General features: G+C 42.1%; 1 protein-coding gene across 4 annotated transcripts; it reads right to left on the bottom strand.

Moving 5' to 3' along the window:
• Positions 1-21: 21 nt before the first annotated feature.
• On the bottom strand, positions 22-6,104 carry nr2f6a (nuclear receptor subfamily 2, group F, member 6a). Of its 4 annotated transcripts, none has more exons than XM_048237337.1 (5): positions 5,749-6,104; positions 4,393-5,023; positions 3,835-3,929; positions 2,640-3,254; positions 22-2,065 (listed from the first exon to the last, which is right to left on the bottom strand). In XM_048237337.1, exons 2-5 carry the CDS (start codon positions 4,659-4,661, stop codon positions 1,791-1,793), a joined length of 1,254 nt encoding a protein of 417 aa, XP_048093294.1. In that variant the 5' UTR covers positions 4,662-5,023; positions 5,749-6,104; the 3' UTR covers positions 22-1,790. The 4 variants fall into 4 exon arrangements, with proteins under 4 accessions (XP_048093294.1, XP_048093269.1, XP_048093278.1 ...); XM_048237312.1 differs by having other exon boundaries at positions 2,640-3,257; positions 5,749-6,103; XM_048237321.1 differs by having other exon boundaries at positions 2,640-3,257; positions 5,792-6,103.
• Between the last annotated feature and the right edge of the window lie 14,929 nt (positions 6,105-21,033).

Raw genomic sequence — 21,033 nt, 5'->3', positions numbered from 1 at the left:
TTTGAAAATAAATAGGAAACATCAAAGAAGTCATGAATTTATTCACATATATGTATATTTTGGAAATTACACACAATCCTTTTCATTATCAAACACATTTGTGAAAGTGTTCCTGTTCACTATAATGGTATGTTAATAAAATTCTGAATTCATGAACTCACATATCATAAAAATGACTTACTTTCTTGAAAAACAAACCAATGTTTGTTTTTCTAAATGGCAAACAATGTAGTGTATTTGTCTTTAGGTTGGTTTATCATATTTAAAGGCCTTTTCAGTGAGGTAATTCTGAATTATATTCAGGATGTTTAAGGCAGACATAAACAAGTATGCCATGGCTATTATTTGAAAACCATTGAACATTGAGTAGTACAGACAAATGAAAAAAATCAATGTGTCCTCAGTGCCAATGTAATCCAGGTTTCTCCCTTACCCAAACACGGGCAGTCACATTAAGAATAAAGCGTTTGGGTTTGTGTCCAAGATGTAAAATGGCAGTGAAGATCACTTTCTTTGCTGCAGACTAAGGTATCTGAGTGTCATAGACACGTAAATGACAAAGACCAGAAGTTTATTGTGAAAATGCTGTATATTAACATGACATGGCTGAGATGGTCAATTCACGTCTCAATGGACGATGAGGTATTTTCTGGTTAATATACATTAAAGTTAAGAATCAGCTGTTAGAAAAAAGGTATGATCATTACAATTGACATAGTAAGCACGAAATAAAAATCTACGTCCACCATTTAAACATGCTCTTCTGAAAGACACAGCGAGACAATTTGGTTTTAAGCCATATGGTTTGTTGCAACCTTCACAAGCCTCTGCAACCATATCATGCAACCATTGATGTCAAATGTACTGCTACCTCATACATTTCCATTTTAAATTTAACTGTTTTAATGTCAGATAACCATCAGACGCTAATGTATCCTGGAAATCCTTCAAGTGCTTTTAGCGTTATATTTTTGCAATATCGCCTTTGATGTAACAGAATGTTTTGTTTATTCCTTTTTTCATTGGTTGTTTGAAACCAAATTGTGTCAGAGATTTCTTCTACATGATTTCATGATATGGAATTAATTGTGAAGAAATCCAAATAACTGATATTCACGGTAGGCAGAAGTGGTATTGAGCACAGCGTCATAGCTGGCCACTGAGCAGTTATCGGAGGGTTGAACGTTGCCTGCATTATGGCATTAGTGCCAGGGGGTCAGTGTTCCCGGACATTTAGAAACAAGACCAATCGAAACACAACTACTAGCCCTATTAGTAATGAAAGTAATCGGAAGTAGTCGGAAACCAATAACCAGCAGGTTCTACAGAGTCAAAACTGAGCATTGTTTTTTTTTCTCCCTTAAGAACTTTGGCAAGCTAGTCAAAATGTGTTTTAGTATGTGACAATCACACTGAAGGAATGAGTCCTTGTAGCCGTGTGCAGTACCTTTAGTGTTTGGGTTAATAGTAACAATCTCCAGTAGTCCAGTAGTGTGACCATTCAGCCACCCCTTTCCGTCCCCAATGTTAAAAACCATGTCCGGGATGACAAACAACACAAAGAAAATACTGTTTAAAAAATAAACCAGGTTCTCCTGGGCACATGACCGAAGGGTAAGAAGATTAAAGAAGAGGACCTGGCATGGGCTCTGAGAGTACTTCTTCCACAGCCCCGGACCTCAGAAGATGAGATCTGAGAACTTCAGGCATCTCAGATGAGGGTGTGAAGCGTGAGGTTCATGCCCGGCCCCACCACCTCCCTCCCTCCTGACCCCTTAGTGCCCCCTTGTCTACTGTCCGGGAGCATAGGGCCAGCTGATGGAGCTGCCCGAGAGTTGCATGTCTCGGATGAGTGTCTCGATGGGCGTCTTGCCCACCAGGCGCATGAAGAAGAGCTGGGAGATGAGCGAGGCCGGCACGGCGCGGAGAGCAGGCAAGCGCAGCAGCAGGCGGCCGAAGCGCTGTGGCTGACTCGGGTACTGCATGCGCTCGTACTCCGTCAGGGCCACCTGGGCCTTCTCCTGCAGGCTCTCCACATGTGCTGGGTCCGTCAGGCCGCATGCGTCTGACACACACAGATACACACACAGACACACAGACACACGCACGCACACACACACACACACACACAAACACAAACGGTTTTCAACATGCGTGGATAGAATTAAATCACATTTTCACTCTCAACATGTTCTCAAGGGTTTAGTTCAAGAACGCATGTTCATTTTCAAAGGACAATGACTGGTCTTAGATAATCCACTGTTGCTATGCTTCCTCTATGACAGCCCTGGACAGCCTAACCTCTCAATGTCACCTTTACTGTGTGAGAGCACTCACAATACAAGTTACGCAACTCAGAAACATCTTTTGACAGATTAAACTGGCTTCTCTAGACATGAAATTGGCTAAAACAATTCTCTAATATTCAGAGCAAGCCTTTATATGTAAAAAACTTAAATCTAAAAACACAATTATTCCAACAGAGGGAGCTGAATCCCATATAAATGTTAGGTTATGTGACATTATTATGTTGCAAATCATTCTCGTCAAAAACTCACTACAGATGAAAATATATTATACATGTACAAAAGCTACTAGAATCTAGAAAACTAGAATCTGCCAACACCTGACTTTCTCACCTGGGGAGAAGAGAGCGATGGCCTTGAGGCAGCTGTATTCGGCCGTGTCCACCTGCAGCCGCGTCAGCTTGTCCACCTGTTCCTGAAAGACGCGCACCTGGTCCATGAAGGACACGACACGCTCGGCAGACATGGGCGAGGAGTGGAAGCCGGCGGCAGCCAGTAGCGGGGCGGTGTGGAGCGGCAGCGCCGACTGCGCCGCGTTCAGGATGAACAGCTCGCTCCAGCTAAGCCGCAGCAGAGCCACCTGCTCGGACACAGGCAGTTCGGGGAAGTAGGGGATGCTCCGTGACCACTCGATGATGCTGAAGAGTAGCCGCGCCGCCAGCTCGCAGATGTTGTCGATGCCCATGGTCGAGCCGCCGCCACCGCCACCACCGGCGCCGCCCTGCAGCTGCTGGCTGTACTGGTGCGGGTAGCGGCTGCCCGGGTATGGCTCTGCCCGCAACAGCTGGGAGATCAGCTCCGACACGGGCTGGCCATTGTAAAAGTCGCCCACACCGCCGCCATCTCCTCCGATGCCCCCTAACCCGATGACGACGCCGCTGCCGCCGCCCACCGGCGTGGTAGAGGGGCTGAGGCTGGGGTGGGATGGGGGGACGCGTCCGCGCTGGACTGCTGCGGTAGGATAGTGAGCAGGGGGACGGGTGGACGGATGGAGAGAGAGAGAGAGATGGACGAGCGTAGAGCGGTGGAGAGAAGAAGAGGGATTTGTGAAGGAGGGAAGAAGAGACAGAGGTTGGAAATGAATGAGGGAGGCTTGACAGATTGGCCTGACAGGATTTGGCCCACTGATTCCAGATTAAAGACGCAGGTCAGAACAGTTCACCAACCACTGAAAAAACGGGCTACCTCGAGGAATCTATTCAAATCTGTCTATCAGATTAAATTCACAAGTATCAGATTGAACTCAATAACCAAGGGCAGAAGTATCAAAATAACATCAGGACAATATTGCTATTGCTATTCTAAAAGCATAGTACCACAGCAATTGCTGGTGCCACATGTCTACACAGTTTAAAGAGCAGTAATTCATGTAGCCAATGCATCACATCATATATGACAACATGTCAAGTTTGACATTGAAAACAGATCCACATGAGTAACAATAATATCACATTAATGACTGTGCTTGCTTTGCTTCTGGCATAAAACGCGAACTCATATATTTTTGTAATTCAAAGTGGAGGAGTACCTTCTTTACGCATCCCCACCCGAAAGCACTTCTTTAGTCGGCAATACTGGCATTGATTACGGTGATGTTGGTCAATCTGACAATCCCGGTTTGACCTGTTGAAAAAATGTCAAGAGTAAAAGATAAAGAGGACCAAAGTTGCGCACAGATATCTCAACATTTGTTTTCCAAAACAGATTGCAATTCAAACAATTTCATTATGCTAGTGATTCATACTGCCGGATTGTCTTTTATAGCCATCTAGTCCTGTTAAATAAAAGTAGCCATGTATCGCCTACGTTTGTTCAAAATAGTGGTAAAAGTTATTTTCGGAAGACAGATTATGTCTACCATGAAGGTTGCTATATACTTCCAAACAAGCCAAAGGAAAGGTTAAGACAGTTCATCTACCAAGACTGAGATTTCACATCCATGTTAAGATGTCCTGCAATGAGGTGTTCAGCAGATACCTTTGTGCCCGATTCCCCACACTGTGCCTAAACCCTGGGTACTGTTTGATCACAATGCTTAGGTTCTAACCCACACTCCCCCCATGAACTGCTTGCCTTTGGACCATACCTGCAGGTGTAATTAAGGTTGCGTCGGACACTCCTCTTGAAAAAGCTCTTGCAGCCTTCACAGGTGAAGACTCCGTAGTGTTTGCCACTGGACTTGTCCCCGCACACCACACAGTCCACCACGCAGGCCTTGTCATCGTCCACTCCCTCCAAGTCGCTGCCCCCCGCTTGGGGTGACTCGTCGTCCTCCTCCCCCCTGAGGTAGCCCTTATCCCCCAGTCCGTTGGTTTCACCGTTGGGATCTCCCCATCCCCCTCTCACCATGGCCATTGCTCAGTTGTCAGCCCCAAGCAAGAAGAGCCTGTTTAATGGTGGCCTCCACCTGGACAGCAAATGAGTTTTGGCGATGGGCTTAATTGACAAGCACACTCAGAAGATGTCAGAGCCAAGCCAATCTCCAAGGCCTCATTGTTAAATGTCCCTGACAGCTTGTGAAGGACGCAGGTCTGTGAAAATGGTCTTCCTGTTTTTATGTTTACGTTGTTTGCTGGCTCTTTGCTGTTTGGTGTTTTTTGTTAAGTCTCATTAACTTTTGTTTTGCTTCTCAGTCTTGGAGCGTCCTCCTGACCCCTGACTTCTCAAAGGCTTGCTAAGGTAGTAGAGGATGCTTCACAGCGCCACCAAAACAGGACCTTTAATAAGAAAAGAAGTAGGGCACCATATGTTTAAAAATATTTAACAAAATACAAACATTCCCAAACCCAACTCAACTAATAATAATTAAGCTTTACCAGTAACACTTTGAAATCATCAGGTTTGAAAACAGAAAACACTAAGCTTTCCTTTTTCCTCCCAATGCGTGTCAAACAGGAGTTGTCTGCATCGTAAACGCACATGGACGTCACGTGTCTCACGCGTCATGTCATGTGATGAATTGAGTATGCATAATAATATGAGTAGGCTATTATAATTTATTTGAGAATAATCTTCGGCCATTCTGCAGGCTGTAGACGCAATGAATAACACGCCTTTCTTGGGTGGAAAACAAATGAACCGTGGGCAATAGCCTACTAAAGGACTACAAACCTTCACACGTAACATGCAGGATGAAACACCGACACATATTTTACTAAAAAAATGTCTTGCACCCATTAAAGTCTTTCCATCTAATCCCTCCTTTTCAACAAAAAACGTCTCTTTCCAGTATGATTCGTTAGTTCGAGGAAGTAACTTCGCTACGCTACATCCCACGTTTGTTGTTAAACAAGGCCTCGCTCTGTCTTAGCTAATTGCCGATATGTGTTCGGTGTCTACAAAACGGGCAAAAGTCAGCTATAATAGCAATAGCAATACTACTTGACGTGAAAATAAAACTTTTCAGGAAACCGCTCGTTAATCGGTAGATGATTTTGCTCACCAAGCTTTTGTCGGTCCATGTCTAGCAACCGCTTGCGGCCTACCTTTCCAGCGTTCTTCCTCTGAATCGAACCGGGGGAGGGGTGAAGCTTCGCCTTGGTTCCACTTAGCGTAAATTGAATTAGGCCTTATAGTGATGCATTCTAGTTAAGCCAGATATAAGTTATGCATTTATTTCCCCCCAAAATTATTTCAGTACATGCACTTCTCCCCTGGACCTCTGACTAACTCATAAATACGCGAGAGGATTGACAAGAATAAGACAGGAAGAGAAAACAGGACGGTAAGCTGAGCTGGTAGTGAACGACAGCGCGCCTGCGCACAGCGATGGTGGAGTGGGGTTGGGGGGAGGTAAGAGCGGGGGCAGTTTAGTTTGCTAGGGGGATTTGACACTGCTATTCAAGCCCTGTCGTTGCCATGGTAGCGTCTGGCTTATATGGACACTGAAGTCAAAGAGCAAAAATTTGGCTGCTGGGCTGGGCACATGAAGAATGTGGTATTTCCCTCTTCTCAAAAAACACTGACCTCAGGCCTGCATCAAAGAACACATACATTAACCCTGTATGCAACACGCTACAGAGACTACGGATGAAAAAAGATAAATTAACAACAGGACAGCTGTAGACTTTTTAAGACAAATTCAAAAATTAGACCTTAAGTAAAATCAGGAGTTAGATTAGAAATATTTGGGGGCCCCATTGTGTTTCTATGTATTCTTCCCTATTATTGGGGGCCAAGCAGCGAAGCTGCAAGGCAACCCATAGTGATTCTACCTTTTCTTATTATTACGCTTCCGTAATGGGAGTCTATGGCAGCCCATAGAACCGTCTGGTTAAAAGTTGTGAAATTTGGCACACCGATTAGGGACAGTCCCATGATTAATTTCACCAAGTTTCGCCACCAACAGGCCAAAGTTGGACGTGCGTTCACACACGTAACTTCTGACCCGTTGACCTGATTGACAAAAATGAGGTATCATTGAGCTCATATCTCAGCAACCCTTTCCTGTATCGTAACCAAACTTAACACATAGATTCGTGACCCCATTAAGAGGACGCTCAAAAAAATTGGTGACCTTTGAGCTCTCGGGGGTGCTGCAATTAGCAAAATTGCATTTTGGCCTGTAGTTGCTGATGTGGTTGGAATTAAAACTTACTAGTGGTGTCTACTAGTACTGTTGGATGTTATTAGGTCGACCCAGGCCAATTTGTGATGCCATATTAGATTTAAAAAACATAAAAAGTTTTCGCAGGTCACAAATTTCAGCGGATCCTCACCAACATTGGCAGAGACGATCTTCAGACCATGCCTTATCAGTGCATTTCTTTCTGTAACAATAGACCTCTCCAGAATAAGTCCCGCCTCCGTAACGTCCATATCCATCCAACTTCCGGTCGTCAAATGTCTATGGGAAATAACATGGCGTTTCGTAAGATCGTACCTGTCAAACTCTGTGGGTGACAAAGTAGAAAAAGCTGGTGGGCCGATTGGCCTACACACTTCTGCCATCTAGTTTCCACTGGATTTTTTGATTGTCGGTGCCGTTTAAGAAGTAAACGATTATTAATGCTAACCGGGAGCTAGTTCCGATGTACGCGGGCGGAGGGAAAAAAAGAAATTGCCGACGTAGACACTAAAGACATGACGAGATGAGATTTTTTTTCACGAATAACAAATAATGATAAGCAGACTAGGAATCAGAGGCTGAATCGTATTGAGTCGATAGCTTTATTTTGCATGACCTTGATCGAACAGTAACGTTTTCAGAATGTATTATCAACCTATCAAACATGATGATTTCACGCAGGGTTAGTGCCACCTCCGTAGACAGGCTCTGGTGTCACAAACTCCATTTCGGTGAAGACAAACTATGAAACATTGCCGTTGCTATGCAACCTTGACTGGGGGAGTCGCGGCGTCTGAAGCGTGCGTTAGCTTAGTGCTTCTTACTGATATATTTCTACTTTAACGGCACCGACAATCAAAAAACCCAGTGGAAACTAGATGGCAGAAGTGTGTGAGGCAGGACTTATTCTGGAGAGGTCTATTGACAGAAGCATTCGGCTGTAACAGCCAGACATGGGGGACTCGAGTCACATTTTTTAGGACTTGAGACTTGCTTGATCAACATGTATAAAAGACTTGACTTGACTTTGACTTGCTATTCATGACTTGAGACTTGACTCAGACTTGAGACAAATGACTTTATTTTTTTCATAGATATTAAGGAGTTAACTTCACGATTTTAGAAAATCTGCTTAGGTGCTGTTGCATGCGTCACGTGAGCGAACCTGTTGTTACCAAGTGACTCGACAGACCAATAGCAAGTGCCAGATCAAATGAGACAGACTGAGGTAGGCTAACTTGCAAATATGGAAGGCTCTATGTTTATACCAAAACATAATAATGTTTAGCTTCACAGCTGATGTAGCCTATCTGACAACACAAAGGAGAAATGATTGATTGAAATGAATGATTCATCCGTCACAAGTTAGTTGTGTTAGGCCTACCTCAAATTTGACATTAGTTTTCTATGTTAAGAGTTGGCTTTGAATCTATTATGCTTTTTAGTATAACGCCATATTAGGATAAAATTTGTGAAAATGGCAAAGTGAAACATTTTCTTGTCTAAGTTTAATCTTGATAGCGAAAATGTTGCCAATGTAGGCCTACTGTAACCTAAAGTAGGCTAAGCGCCTCTCTTTCTCCCTCCCTTAAAACACATCCCTGTGACGTCGGCGGCAGCGTTTGATTGATTGATTAGTTTACTTTTTCAACATTATTGGGTCCCTGGAGATGTGACAGGTCAGGACAGGTGTAACTAGAACTGTTTGAAGATATTTTCATGATTTGATGTAGCTTGCCTAATATTTGAGGCATATTGAAACAATAATAGGCTATTTTATAATAGGTCTACTTGAAATAGGCTACATTTATTTTTATTTGTATACATTTCATCTTATTCTATAAACCGTTCAGATGTAGGCTATGTGGCTTGAATGAATGCAATGTCTATTTGTTTGTTACAACTCCAGCAGTTCATAACTAGCCTATTGTAGCTTATTTTAAAATGAAAACATGGGTAAATCATCATGAATTCGTATGATTTGGCTATGACTTGACTTGACTTGCTTGACTGTCACAAAAAATGACTTGGACTTGTTTGAGACTTGAAGGTTAAGACTTGAGACTTGCTTATGACTTGCACATGTGTGACTTACTCCCACCTCTGGTAACAGCCAATCGAAATTTGCGGCGAAGCTGCCAAACAGGAAGTGAATTTATATCTTTGCAAGGTTTTCTCGTATCAAGACTAAACTTAGTACATGTGCTCAGGACCCAATTAGGAGGAGGCTCAAGAAATTTGGTACATTTTGACTACTGTGTGGCGCTATAATCACAGGAAGTAGGCTCATATCTCAGCAATGCTTTCACATATGGAAACCAAACTTGGTATATGGACTTGGGACCCCATCCTGAGAACATACAATACATTTGGTGACATTTGACCTCCAGGGGGGCGCTAGAGATACAGGAAATTAGCTCATCTCAGCAACGCCTTTACGTATCAAAACCAAACTTTTTTTTTTTTGGTCCACCACCACCCCCCCTCTTCGGAGGTGGAGATGTGAGATTCCTTTTTTTGCCCATGTGGAGAAGTGAAAAGGTTTATTCTGTAATGTGAACACTGGATTGTGCCACAGTGGGGTGTACCTGTTTAGTGCTAGTGATGATTTTGTGATTTGGTTTGTTTTCCACCAGGCTGTCAGAGTTGAATTGATGGTAATGCGTTGGCAGAAGAGGTCTGCTATTGTGATATTTGTACATTGGTTTTGTTCTAGTTCCAGCCATGGGTAATTGTGATTTTGTATGTTGATTCATTTAACTAGGTATTGTAACTGATTTGCCAGGAAGTAGTGATGGAAGTTTGGTACCTCAAGCCCGCCATGTGATTTTTTATTTTGCAGTGTTGAGAGGGATATTCTGGTTTTTTACTTTTCCAATAGAATTGTGTTGTTAATGAATTGAGAGTTTTGAACCAATTGTCTGTAGGAGTAGTGGGGATCATAGAGAAGAGGTAGTTAATCTGAGGGAGAGTTTTCATTTTGACAGCGGCTATTTTTCCGATGAGTGTGAGTGGGTGTTTTGACCAGCGTTTGAAATCGTCTTCAATTTTCCTGAGGAGAGGAGTATAGTTAAGGCTAAAAAGCTCTGACAGCCTGGGGGAAATATGAATCCCTAGGTATTTGATGTTGCCAGTTTCGAAACCAAACTTGGTATATGGAGTCGAGACTCCATCCTGAGGACGCACAATGGTGCACTTTGACCACTAGGGGCGCTATAATTAGGAAGACTTTCTCGTATTGACACCAAATTTGGTATGTTGACTCGTGAACAGATCCTAAGGACCCACAATAAATTTAGTGATGTTTGACCACTAGGGGCACTATAATTAGTAACACTTTCACTTATCGCAATCAAACTTGGTATGTGGACTTGGGACTACATCCTGAGGACACACTATTAATTTGACCTCTAGGGGGCGCTGCAATTAGGAAACACGCCTTTTGCCCTGGAGCTGCTGTTGTGCTTAGAATTAAAACGCACTAGTGGTGTCTAACAATACTGAGGAAGGCCCTGAGGTCGACAGAGGACAACTTGTGACATCAACGTAATTGATTCGGCCGCCATATTGGATTTAATCAAAATCACGAACAAGTTTTCGCAGGTCACAAATTTTAGCTGATCCTCACCTAAATTAGCAGAGACCATCTTCAGATCATGCCTTATCAGTGTAGTGTTTTCTGGAACAATTGACAGAAGTGTTCGCCTGTAACTGGCAATCGAAATTTGCGGCAAAGCCGCCAAACAGGAAATGAGCTCATATCTCAGCAACACTTTCATGTATCAAAACCAAACTTAGTACATGTTCCTCAAGAAATGCTCAAGAAATTTGGTGACATTTGACCTCAATCATATCTCAGTCGATCTTTTATTTTTGATGTGAAACTGATGACAGCATGGAACTTGCTGTGACTGCTTAATGCTATATGTCTGATGCAACAACATTGAGTTACATGGCAAATCTGGAGTGCTGAACTGCCTACTTGGCCCCCTCATTGCAGCTTGCAGCTATATTTCTTTTTATGTTTTTGTAGCCTACAAATTTTTATCAATGTCCAACTGCAGGATTATAACTAGACAGGCTACTGATAGTCTAGGCCTACTCTTTCCTAATAGGCTATGGCAAAAGGCAGTTTGAAGAATTACGAACATGGAGACACTTCGAAAAATGTTAATCGCATCAAGTGTTACTGAAGCATTTCTGGACTAAGGAAGACAAAACTAGGGAGGTGTGTCAAACCTCCTTAATTAAACCAGCATGTCTGACTGTCATTTATGCTGTTTGTATATAAGACTAGATGTACCGCAAAGCGGTACACAATATGACCGCCGCTCAGTCCTGTACATCCGTTTCGTGAACATAAATCACACTAATCAATTTGTCTCCATCTTCTACTCCATCCCCCACTCTTGAAACTTTTGTGTTGTTTGGCATGCCTGTGTGTGTGTGTGCGGGCCGACAAAAAGTAGCCTACTGGTGCTGCGAAGGTGAATAGATTTGTAGCACTAGCCAAAAGATTTGTAGCATTGTTATAAAACCTTTAAAATCTCTAAACAATCACAAGTAGGGCGGTTCATCACAGTTCATTCATTGCAACTGGACTGATGAAAGGTCATGTACACCTGTAGGCTACATTGTATAGGGGAAAGCTGAAGGTATCAGTTTTACTTTTATTTATTTATTTATTTATTTATTAATAAACAAAGCAATCCCTGTCATTTCCATGCAGTTTTCAACAGCTATAAAGAATCCATGCAATGGATTTTTGTGAATGTTTCTTTTCTACATATGCAAGATTTTATCTTTAGTTCATATGATATTCAACTTTATTGTCAATGCACAAATTAAATACCAATAGTCTAAAACGAAATGCAGTTTTACATCTAGCCAGTGGTACAAATAACTGACATGTCCAAAAGGGCCTTCATGAAATGCGTTGCTAGACTGTTCACATTTTAACGGGCCAAGTTGAGAGCTGCGTTATTGTTCATGGCAACGTAGGCGCCCGATAGAAATATTGTTTAATTTTGCGATTGAGATATCACGCTCTGGCGTCCCGTCTGCGACATGTTCGCCCCCCAGTTTCAGAGCTATTCTAAATGCAAAAATGCAGAGGGAGTTATGACTGTTAACCAGAGGCGCACCTTGTCAACAGGCAATGCAAGCAACTGCTTGGAGCCCCGAGCCGCGAGGGGGCCCCATATGGCGTTCCATTAGTGCCAAAAATAATGCCTATGTCGACTAAATATTGCTTTTGTCAACTACTTATGTCCACTGAAGATGTCTATGCAACATTCACTTTACGACAGACGTGACAAAACGGCCTTTGTTCATGTCATTGCTCACCTTACAAAACGACACCCCCTAGTGTTGATTGTGATGTTGTGGCATGACTCTGTTGTTGCCATGTCGTCCTACATGGAATTAAGAAAAATGTTAATGTTAATACCTTGGAGAATGTAAAATGAATTGGAAGTAAAATCAAGTAATTTTCATCTTTTTACCATGTTGCCAGGGATAGGCAGTATTTCTAATACATGTATTTAAAATACGTATTTCAAATATAAAAATACTAGTTTGTAATTGAATAACTTGAAGCGAAAACTATCATTAACTTGTTCAGAAAATTGAAATAGTCAATTTCCCGGGATGGACCTGCTGCGTCTTCATCCATTGTTTCATCCATGGTTTCATCTCTTATCTAAATCTGACCATGGAGTTGACTTTGGCGGAAAGCTGAAGGTGATTGCTGATAGGCTGTCCCAATCAGTGGCGCCTGCACAATCCAATCACGTTTGAGAGGGAAACAACAAATTGAGGGTTTCCGAGATTTTTCTTTTTTCCTTTTTTTTTAGAAGTAGTAACGGGTCTCACGGTTATGGATAGAAATGTAGTGGAGTAAAGAGTACAATTTTTGCCTCTCAAATGTACTTGAGTAAAGTCATGAGTACTGCCCAAAAATGATACTCGAGTAAAGTACAGATCCCTCAAAATTGTACTCAAGTACTGTACTCAAGTAAATGTACTCCGTTTCTGTCCGGCTCTGGTCCTAGGTAAGCAAAACAGGCACAGTGGAGAATGGAGGGACAGAACAGAGCAGGTAACATTCAGTGTATACTTGGAACAACACATTCACAGCTGCCACATTAAGTCATAACCAGAGACCAAAGAGACCAAAGCAAGAGGCCATCTCCAGCAAGACCCACCACACACAGCCAACCACCTTACATCCACACAAAAACTGTAACGATAACATGAAGACAGATGTTGTTGGGGATCACTTTCCAAGCGATGTTGAGAACAGGGGCATATTCCACGATAGAATTTCACAAGTGGGGTGTCATTGAAAAGAGGAGAGAGCATAGTTTCAGAATGTGGTGAAACATCCGATGCATTATGGGATGTGTGTCGCTGTTCTAGTGTTGAAATTCTGCAGTTTCCCAAATGTAAACATTTTATATTCAAAGGGGATAAAGGGGCAAATTCCACGATATAATTTCACATGGGGGTGTCACTGGAAAGAGGAGAGAATGTAGTTTCAGAATGTGGTGAAAAATCCGATGCAAAATGACATGTGGGCCGTAGGGAATACATTTACTGTAGAAGAATGTCAAAATATGCCACCAACTTCATAACCCCAGCCCCGGTGCAAAATGAACAAAATGATTTAATAGAAAACATAACACAACATGTATCAAAAGATCCAGCACAGAAAGTAAAGAAAAACTACATAATCTGCTACCAACTACATAACCCCCCCCTCCAAATTACTAAATAATTTAATAGAACACAAAAGACAATTATCAACACATTCGGCAATGGAGTCAACAGAAAAACAACATACAGGCTTTTAAACGTCTGTGAACAATGCCTGTTCATCTGCAACAGGCACATGCCTGTGTTATCGCGGATTTGCGGTCAACCCTTCCCCTTGGCTGTAGAAAATTGCAATATCGCAAATATTGCAATATATAACCCCGCGATCTGAATCTAGTCCTAACTTCAGCGTTGTGTTGTGGCCGTGGATCACGTGCGGTCCCCCGTAATATTACGCTACGACGCCCGGTGGTCAGCGCGTTCGCGAGTCCGGTCATGCGACATCTTCACGAAGCCAAGTGCGTGACTGTTTGTAACTGTTTGCTTTCTGTTTGTTGTGCTTTTTACCAAAAAGAAGGACGTGCTGCGCGGCGGACTTTTACCTACACGCAATAGCCAGCGTCACGAGACTCTAATAATGCATACAACACAGAGCACTACATTAAGCAGCGCCTCTGTGGCACTATTGATAAGACGCTGCTGTTAAGAATCGTGCCAGTAGCATCCCCGGTTCGAATCCGGCTTGGTGCTTCGGCTCCCGTTGCGGCCGTAGTCACGCGCGGTCCCCCGTAATATTAGCCTACGCTACGCCGCCCGGTGGTCAGCGCGTTCGCGAGTCCGGTCACGCGACATCTTATTAAGGTGAATGTTTTTAACTGTTTGCTTTTTGTTTGTTGTGCTTTTTTACTGAGGGCATTCATATTAATCACTGATATCAATTGCAACAGCCAGAAAAATAAAAATAAATTTTACCAAAAAGGAGCACGTGCTGCGCGGCGGACTTTGACCTACACGCAATAGCCAGCATCACGAGACTCTAATAATACATATAACACAGAGCACTACATTAAGCAGCGCCTCTGTGGCACTATTGAGAAGATGCTGCTGTTAAGAATCGTGCTTTTAGTCATCTTCGTGGATGGTGTTGTAGTGGTGACCTAAGTTCACGGCTGGTTTCGTTTCTAAGCATAGCCTACTAAACACATAAGTTGCCTTTGAATTCTGTGATAAGATCATCTGTTTCCCACCTTGTCTACGATTCTGAGTTTTCTTTCTAAACCGTCTCTTCCACGCTGTTTTATATTGGAAGTGCCCCTATCGGTGGGCCGTATCATTACAATAAAGATCCTGTTCAGATTCAGATGTGGTAAAAACCACATGAAACAAACATTTTATAATGACATTTCAAAATTGATCCGCGGGCCGCACTGAGTGAGGAGGGCCGCATGCGGCCCGCGGGCCACTAGTTGCCCATCCCTGATGTATGGTATTATTTCATGATCGCTAAACGTTTCATTCTTTTTAATGTTGTCATCAGTTCATTCAACTGCGCTTGTATATAGGCTCTGCTATTCAGTTGTGGACGTTTGTGAATTGCGATAATGGGCAGAGCAGAGAAAGGTGCAGTTTACACTATGGAATGAAAGTTTGATAAATACGACTGAAACTTGGGTCTGACAGCATTCACAATCTGCAGTTTGTCCATGGCGCTGATAACGCTACGTTCGCAAATGTATGTACATCTGGCCCGCAGTGTCTCATTAATCAGCTCCGTATTTAACCATATAGGTTTCATATTGTTGCCTTAATGAGTTTTTCAAGACCATCAAATCGTCCACAGTCGACCTTATGAATGATTTTTACGATGCAATTATGGAAAGAGTTGAAGACAAACCACTTTTTGAATTTCCTGATATTCAGTAAATAGTTAATCTGGCTGTATCCAGACACCAACTCAGACTATTCTACAGGTTATAAAGATTAAGACTGCGGTTAAGACTGGGTCTGATGTATTCATCCTATTTCGTGAATCAGAGGAAGTGTGAGATCTATTTGTACATGAGCTGAGTTCAGTCATCTGTAGCAGCTCTGCACCTGTTCTCAGATCAGTCTGCTGAGGCCTCTGATCCTTTCCAGCTGAGGGAGGTTTTTGTACGGCTCTCTAACACTGTGTGAGAGGAAACTCAATACACTGCTGACAGTAGTAATTTGCTGCATCTTCAGGCTGGACTCCTGTAATGGTCAGAGTGTATTGTGTACCAGACACACTCCCACTGAACCGAGCTGGTACACCAGGCTGACGAGTGTATGATGGATAGTGGGAGATCAGGAGTTTAGGAGCTTCTCCAGGTTTCTGGGAATACCAGCTGAGAACATCGGAAATACTTTCACTTGCTGTGCAGCGGATGGAGACAGATTGTCCAGACTTTACAGACAATGAGGGAGACTGTGTCAAAATTATAATTCTAGACAGTGGCGTGCACAGACATTTTGGGGGGCAGGTGCTCAGGAGGGGCACTTTTTAGCGCACATGGAACACTAAATTATAAAAAGAAAAAATTACACGCACATGTTGAATGAAATTTGACTTGTGCTGCAATTAGTAAATCAATATACAATTAAGACAATAAAGAGACCGAAATGTGTTCATTTATGTTGCCTAACAAAACCTATACAACAGAAAACGTTCGTCTTAACACATAGATTTGCAATTGCAAACTCTACCGAAATTATTTGTAGCCTATGTGGTCGTCCTCACGTTATCTGTCATTGACTTGGGCTACAGCGTAAAACTTTATCAGGTGACCAGTCGGCTAAAAATGCTTAGTTGTTTGATGCTGTATGAGACATTTTACTGCACAACAAAATGATTACACGATGGGCTTAGAGGGCAAACTGTACGATTTTACTTGATCTGTAAGACAATAAAGAGACCAAACAGTACAAGAGGGAGTTATAGTGGGCTACTGACTGTTGTCATTACATGAATGCAGATGGGCATTTTTCACAGGTAATGGGGGACTTCCTGTTTCTTCTGTCACAAATGAATGTGTTAATACATGTTGCCTAACAAAACATATACAACAGAAAACGTTCTTCTTAACACATAAATTTGCAAAATCTACCGAAATTATTTGTATGTGGTCGTCACGTTATCTGTCATTGATTTGGGCTACAGCGTAAAACTTTATCTAGCTTCATCTAACTAGTTTATCAGGTGACCAGTCGGCAAAAATGCTTGTTTGGGGCTTTATTGCATGTGGGCTTAGAGGGCAAACTGTAAGATTTTGCTTGATCTGTATGTTACCTGGCTGATGGAGCACGGGAGAAGCAGCCTGTCAGCGACCATGCCTACTATCTGAAGACGCTTACTGAACTGCTGCGCTGCGCATCTGGCGTGCCCTGCGCGTGATTGCGCGAGTTCACGTGACAAAGGAAGAGAGCTAGGCTGGTCGGGTGTGCGCAAGGAGGTGGCTCATTTCGGGGCATTGTTTCAGTCGTTTTTAATGGCTCAGGTTTTCAAAAGATCATTTCAAAACCGACCTCAGTAAAATCTTAATAATATTAATAATTTCAAAAAAAAAAACAAGTTTCAAAAGGCATTTTCATTGATAAAGGGCAAACTTCCTAGTGCTTTAGCACCACCTAGTGTCTATGTATGCACGCCTATGATTCTAGATGATTCTGTTGAGAAAAATTGAGTGTTTTTAAAATGTAGACTTTTACACAAATGCAATTTTAGCAGAGGCACATAATGAGAATGAAAGCATCTTACCTTGGGCCATGAGTCCCACAGCTAGCAGCATCAGAGTGGGAGAAATCCTCTTTGTGGTTCTTGAAACCCTGAAGTGCTCTGATCCCCACAGGAACTCTTAAAGTACATTGAGCTGCAAGGTGTGAAGAACCCCCCACACATACAGTACATAGACACACACACACACACTAATTTAATAAAACCCCTGAACATAGCCTCTTCCCCAAATTCCACAACAACAAAAAGGATGAAAGTTAACAACCCCAAGTAAAACGGTTCTTCAGAAAGGCAAAAGATATTTTTTTAAATGATCGTATTCAAATCAGATTGTAGAGGGCGCTCCTTAAAGGAATTATCCGGAGTAAAATGCACTTTAGATCGATTTACGGATGATTTGGATGTCAACTCAACGTATGTACTCCCAATCATGTCATTCGGATGTGTTTTGAGAAAGTTCGATGTTACCGTTTTTAGTCAAAGCTCGTTAGCGTGGAAGTGAGAAGGGCATATTATTTCGCCGCTACAAAGCGCTATTTTTATACCTCTTCTACAGTTCCAAACAACATTGCACTTACGTGGTAGTGAGTAGAGGGTCCCTAAAGCCAAACCGAAGTATCCCAAGGTCTTTATGTGGTCGGATAGAGAGTCCAGAATGAATTTCATCAAGCCAGTACCTTTCCGGAAATGTTGCCATCTTTGCTGCCAGCTTTAGGGGAAAGTCCTTAGGAGTTGATTGCCAAGTGTACTCTGGAAATTCACAATTTTGTCGCCGTTTAAAAAAAAAAAAAAAAAAACATAGTCCAGTATTTCTTTTGAAATTGAAATGAAGTTGTATGGACTGGACTATGTTTGTTTTGTTTTCATAAGAAATCTCTGCATATCAACCGCCATTTTGTCAGATTTTCGTCAATGTCCTTGAGACTGCGAGGCAAACACCACTGCTCTGTATCAGGTAAGTTCATTTACGACAGAACATTTTTCTTGAGCAATTCTAAACAATTTCAAATGGGAAATATTTGTTTGTGGCTCAAATATAATAGGATAACTTTAGACACATTGACATTACTGAATGGTTGTTAGCCTAGCATGAGCTATTAACAGTTGGGTGCTAGCAGCTAATTTAATATCTTCAGGTGACCAGCCAGCCCAAAATAATTTCAAAAGAGACATTGGAGTTATTAATTTCATTTTAATATCGTCAAAATATCTAACGTGTTAGGGTACCTATAAGAAGCGGGGGAATTGGTTTTCATTTCGCCTAGGCAGCAGAAAGTCAGAGACGTTGATGTGCTGTAAGACAGGTTGGGAATAGGCACGCATTAAACTCCGAGTGTGGTAACGTTAACGTTAAACAAAATCGGATATTACAGGCAGTAAAAGCCCCGGTAAGAACCAAACTAGATTTTGTTCAAATCTACACACCTATGGCTACTGAAAAAGTTCAGGTTCATTTAGCAAATGTTATTTTTAAGTATTAAAAATGTTGTTAGAATTTTCGAATGAAATGGTTAGCACGTTTACGATATAGAATTGCTAGCTACTAGAATTAGCTAATGTTAATGGCAAGCTCACTGTCAGGGGCCAGCTAAAGTTAGAGCTAGTCAGGTCAGGTGCAATGACCGTATGCTAATGTCAGGATGTATGTGGAGCTAAACTTGCAAGTTTGTGAAAGAATATAGAACTAACTGCCAACATTGCCAAGAGGTAGTAGGTATTTGACATCGATAGCATTAGGACAAAACACTAGCACTACTAAATTCTGTTTGCACTAATGTATTTGTAACAGGCTTAACGTTAACCCTATGGTCTTCAGACTAATAATTTATTTTAATTAAATTTATTTATTAAATAAAGTGGCTTAGAAAACCAACGGTAACTAGCGATTAAGTTTTGAGGTGCCCGATCAATGAAGTTGGACGTTATTTGAGCTGGCATCATTTCATTTGACGCCACACACTTTGCAAGGTGCCTTTTGCTTGTCTGTGTGAAGGCTGTAACCATTATGTGATATCGCACAGCTCCAAGTGAACCTGCCGTCGTCATGATCAGTGTTGATTTGAAATATGTGGCTTCATTGCATTAATGTGTTGCTATCAAAAGAGATAAAATATTCAGTCGGTCTCCAATTTTCACATAACGCTAGTCAACACCAGAGCCCGTCTACGCAGAACCTTAGCTGCTACTTGGTACGGACTCAGACTCGAGTAGTGCTAGCCATCTCTGCTCATGACAGGAGTGTGTGAATTTACTGAGTCTCTACATATCCCATAACATTTGTTTTTTGTTAGACTAAGTTGCTGGATTGGGGCCTGCCTGAATTACTTCCTACATTCGAGGGTATGTCTGCGAACATTCTGTTTTATAAGTAAACCCAGATGACCTGCTAGCAAATATTAAAACTCGTCTGGCATTAGCCCAGTCAGTGGTTCTCAAATGGTTTCTGTCATTCTCCCTCCTTAGAATATCAGAACTGTCAAGCCCCGTCTGTACCCCATTGCCCCTACATAACAATGTTCAAGTATATTTATGCATTGAATGATTCTATTATATGCTGCCAATCCCTTAAATCTATTGGTGTACATTGTGTTTTAATTGTATTAGTAGTAGGGGTGTGAATCTGTCATGTAAAGTTATTCCTGATTGATTCCGGAAATAGTGAAAATACATTTATAACCAAACTCTTTGCTTTATATTAATATTTATCTTCTCATGTTTTGCAGCAGAGAAAATTGACAAGGAGTCTTTTCTCCTCTTGGATGGGAGCTGTCTTCAGGTATTGATACCACTAATTGGACCACGGCTCAAGTTCCAAAAATACCTAAAGGTGAGCTCAAAGTATTAAGTCACAAAATGTATATCTGTTTTAAATGTAGCAGATCAGTAAGCCTTGATCTAGCCCAGTATTTCGCTCATCTAAGAGTTATACACCATGTATATTGTTCATCAACTTATTTCCAGTGCGCTCAGATTGGGTGTCACCGTTCTTTTAATCACTACAGATCATTTAGGAGACATTTAGTGGGGCATGCCATTGAATTTGAAGCAGAAGTGGGAGATAGCTGTGCAGTCCAGTGCAGCTGGCAGAGCAGCGCAGTCCAGTGATCCACCTTCTGATGTTTGTCTTTTTCATGAGGAAGACTCTGGCGAGCCTTTTGAGGAAGTTGAGTTGGAGGATGATGTACATAGCAAGACTGAAGTCAAAGTCTTCACAGACTATCAGTTCAGTTCGTGATGTAGTCGATGAAACTGCAAGTTTGATCAGTGACGTAGTTGGTGGCCTAAAGAGAAAAACTGCCTCTTTTCTAAAGGTGAGTGGTCATTCTGATAGCAAAGAAGCAGTGGAACTCCTTGAGCAGTTCACTTTAGCAGCTGAACCTTTTCGAGATTTAGAGACCGAGCACAAACAAATGAAACACTTTACTGAGTCAGGTTACTTTTTAACCCCAGAAGCAGTACCCTTCCCTGGGGTTTCTTACACACAAGGAGAGACCATGTAACAGGAGCCGTCAGGCAAGTGGGTGTTCAGGACACCTATCAATATATTCCCTTGAAAGCCATGTTGAAGGTGATTTTAGAAAGTCCTGGAACCATTGAAAAAATCCTGCAGTGGCGAAACATTGAAAGGTCAGGACTTCAGGAGTTTAGAGATGGCACACTTTTTGCCAGTAATCGTCTCTTTTGGCATAGCCTTAGGGGGTGGTGGTGTGAGCGCTCATTCTTATGTGTGCGCATCTGTGCAAGTTAAACAGTCATCACTGGAGATAACGTGGCTAGCAGCAACAAACAACGTAGCCTTTTTAAAACAATGA

Source organism: Alosa alosa, chromosome 1 (assembly GCF_017589495.1).
Source record: "Alosa alosa isolate M-15738 ecotype Scorff River chromosome 1, AALO_Geno_1.1, whole genome shotgun sequence".
Lineage (NCBI taxonomy): Eukaryota > Metazoa > Chordata > Actinopteri > Clupeiformes > Clupeidae > Alosa > Alosa alosa.
Note: the sequence above shows the minus strand (reverse complement) of the source record. Positions and strands in the feature narration are given on the sequence as shown.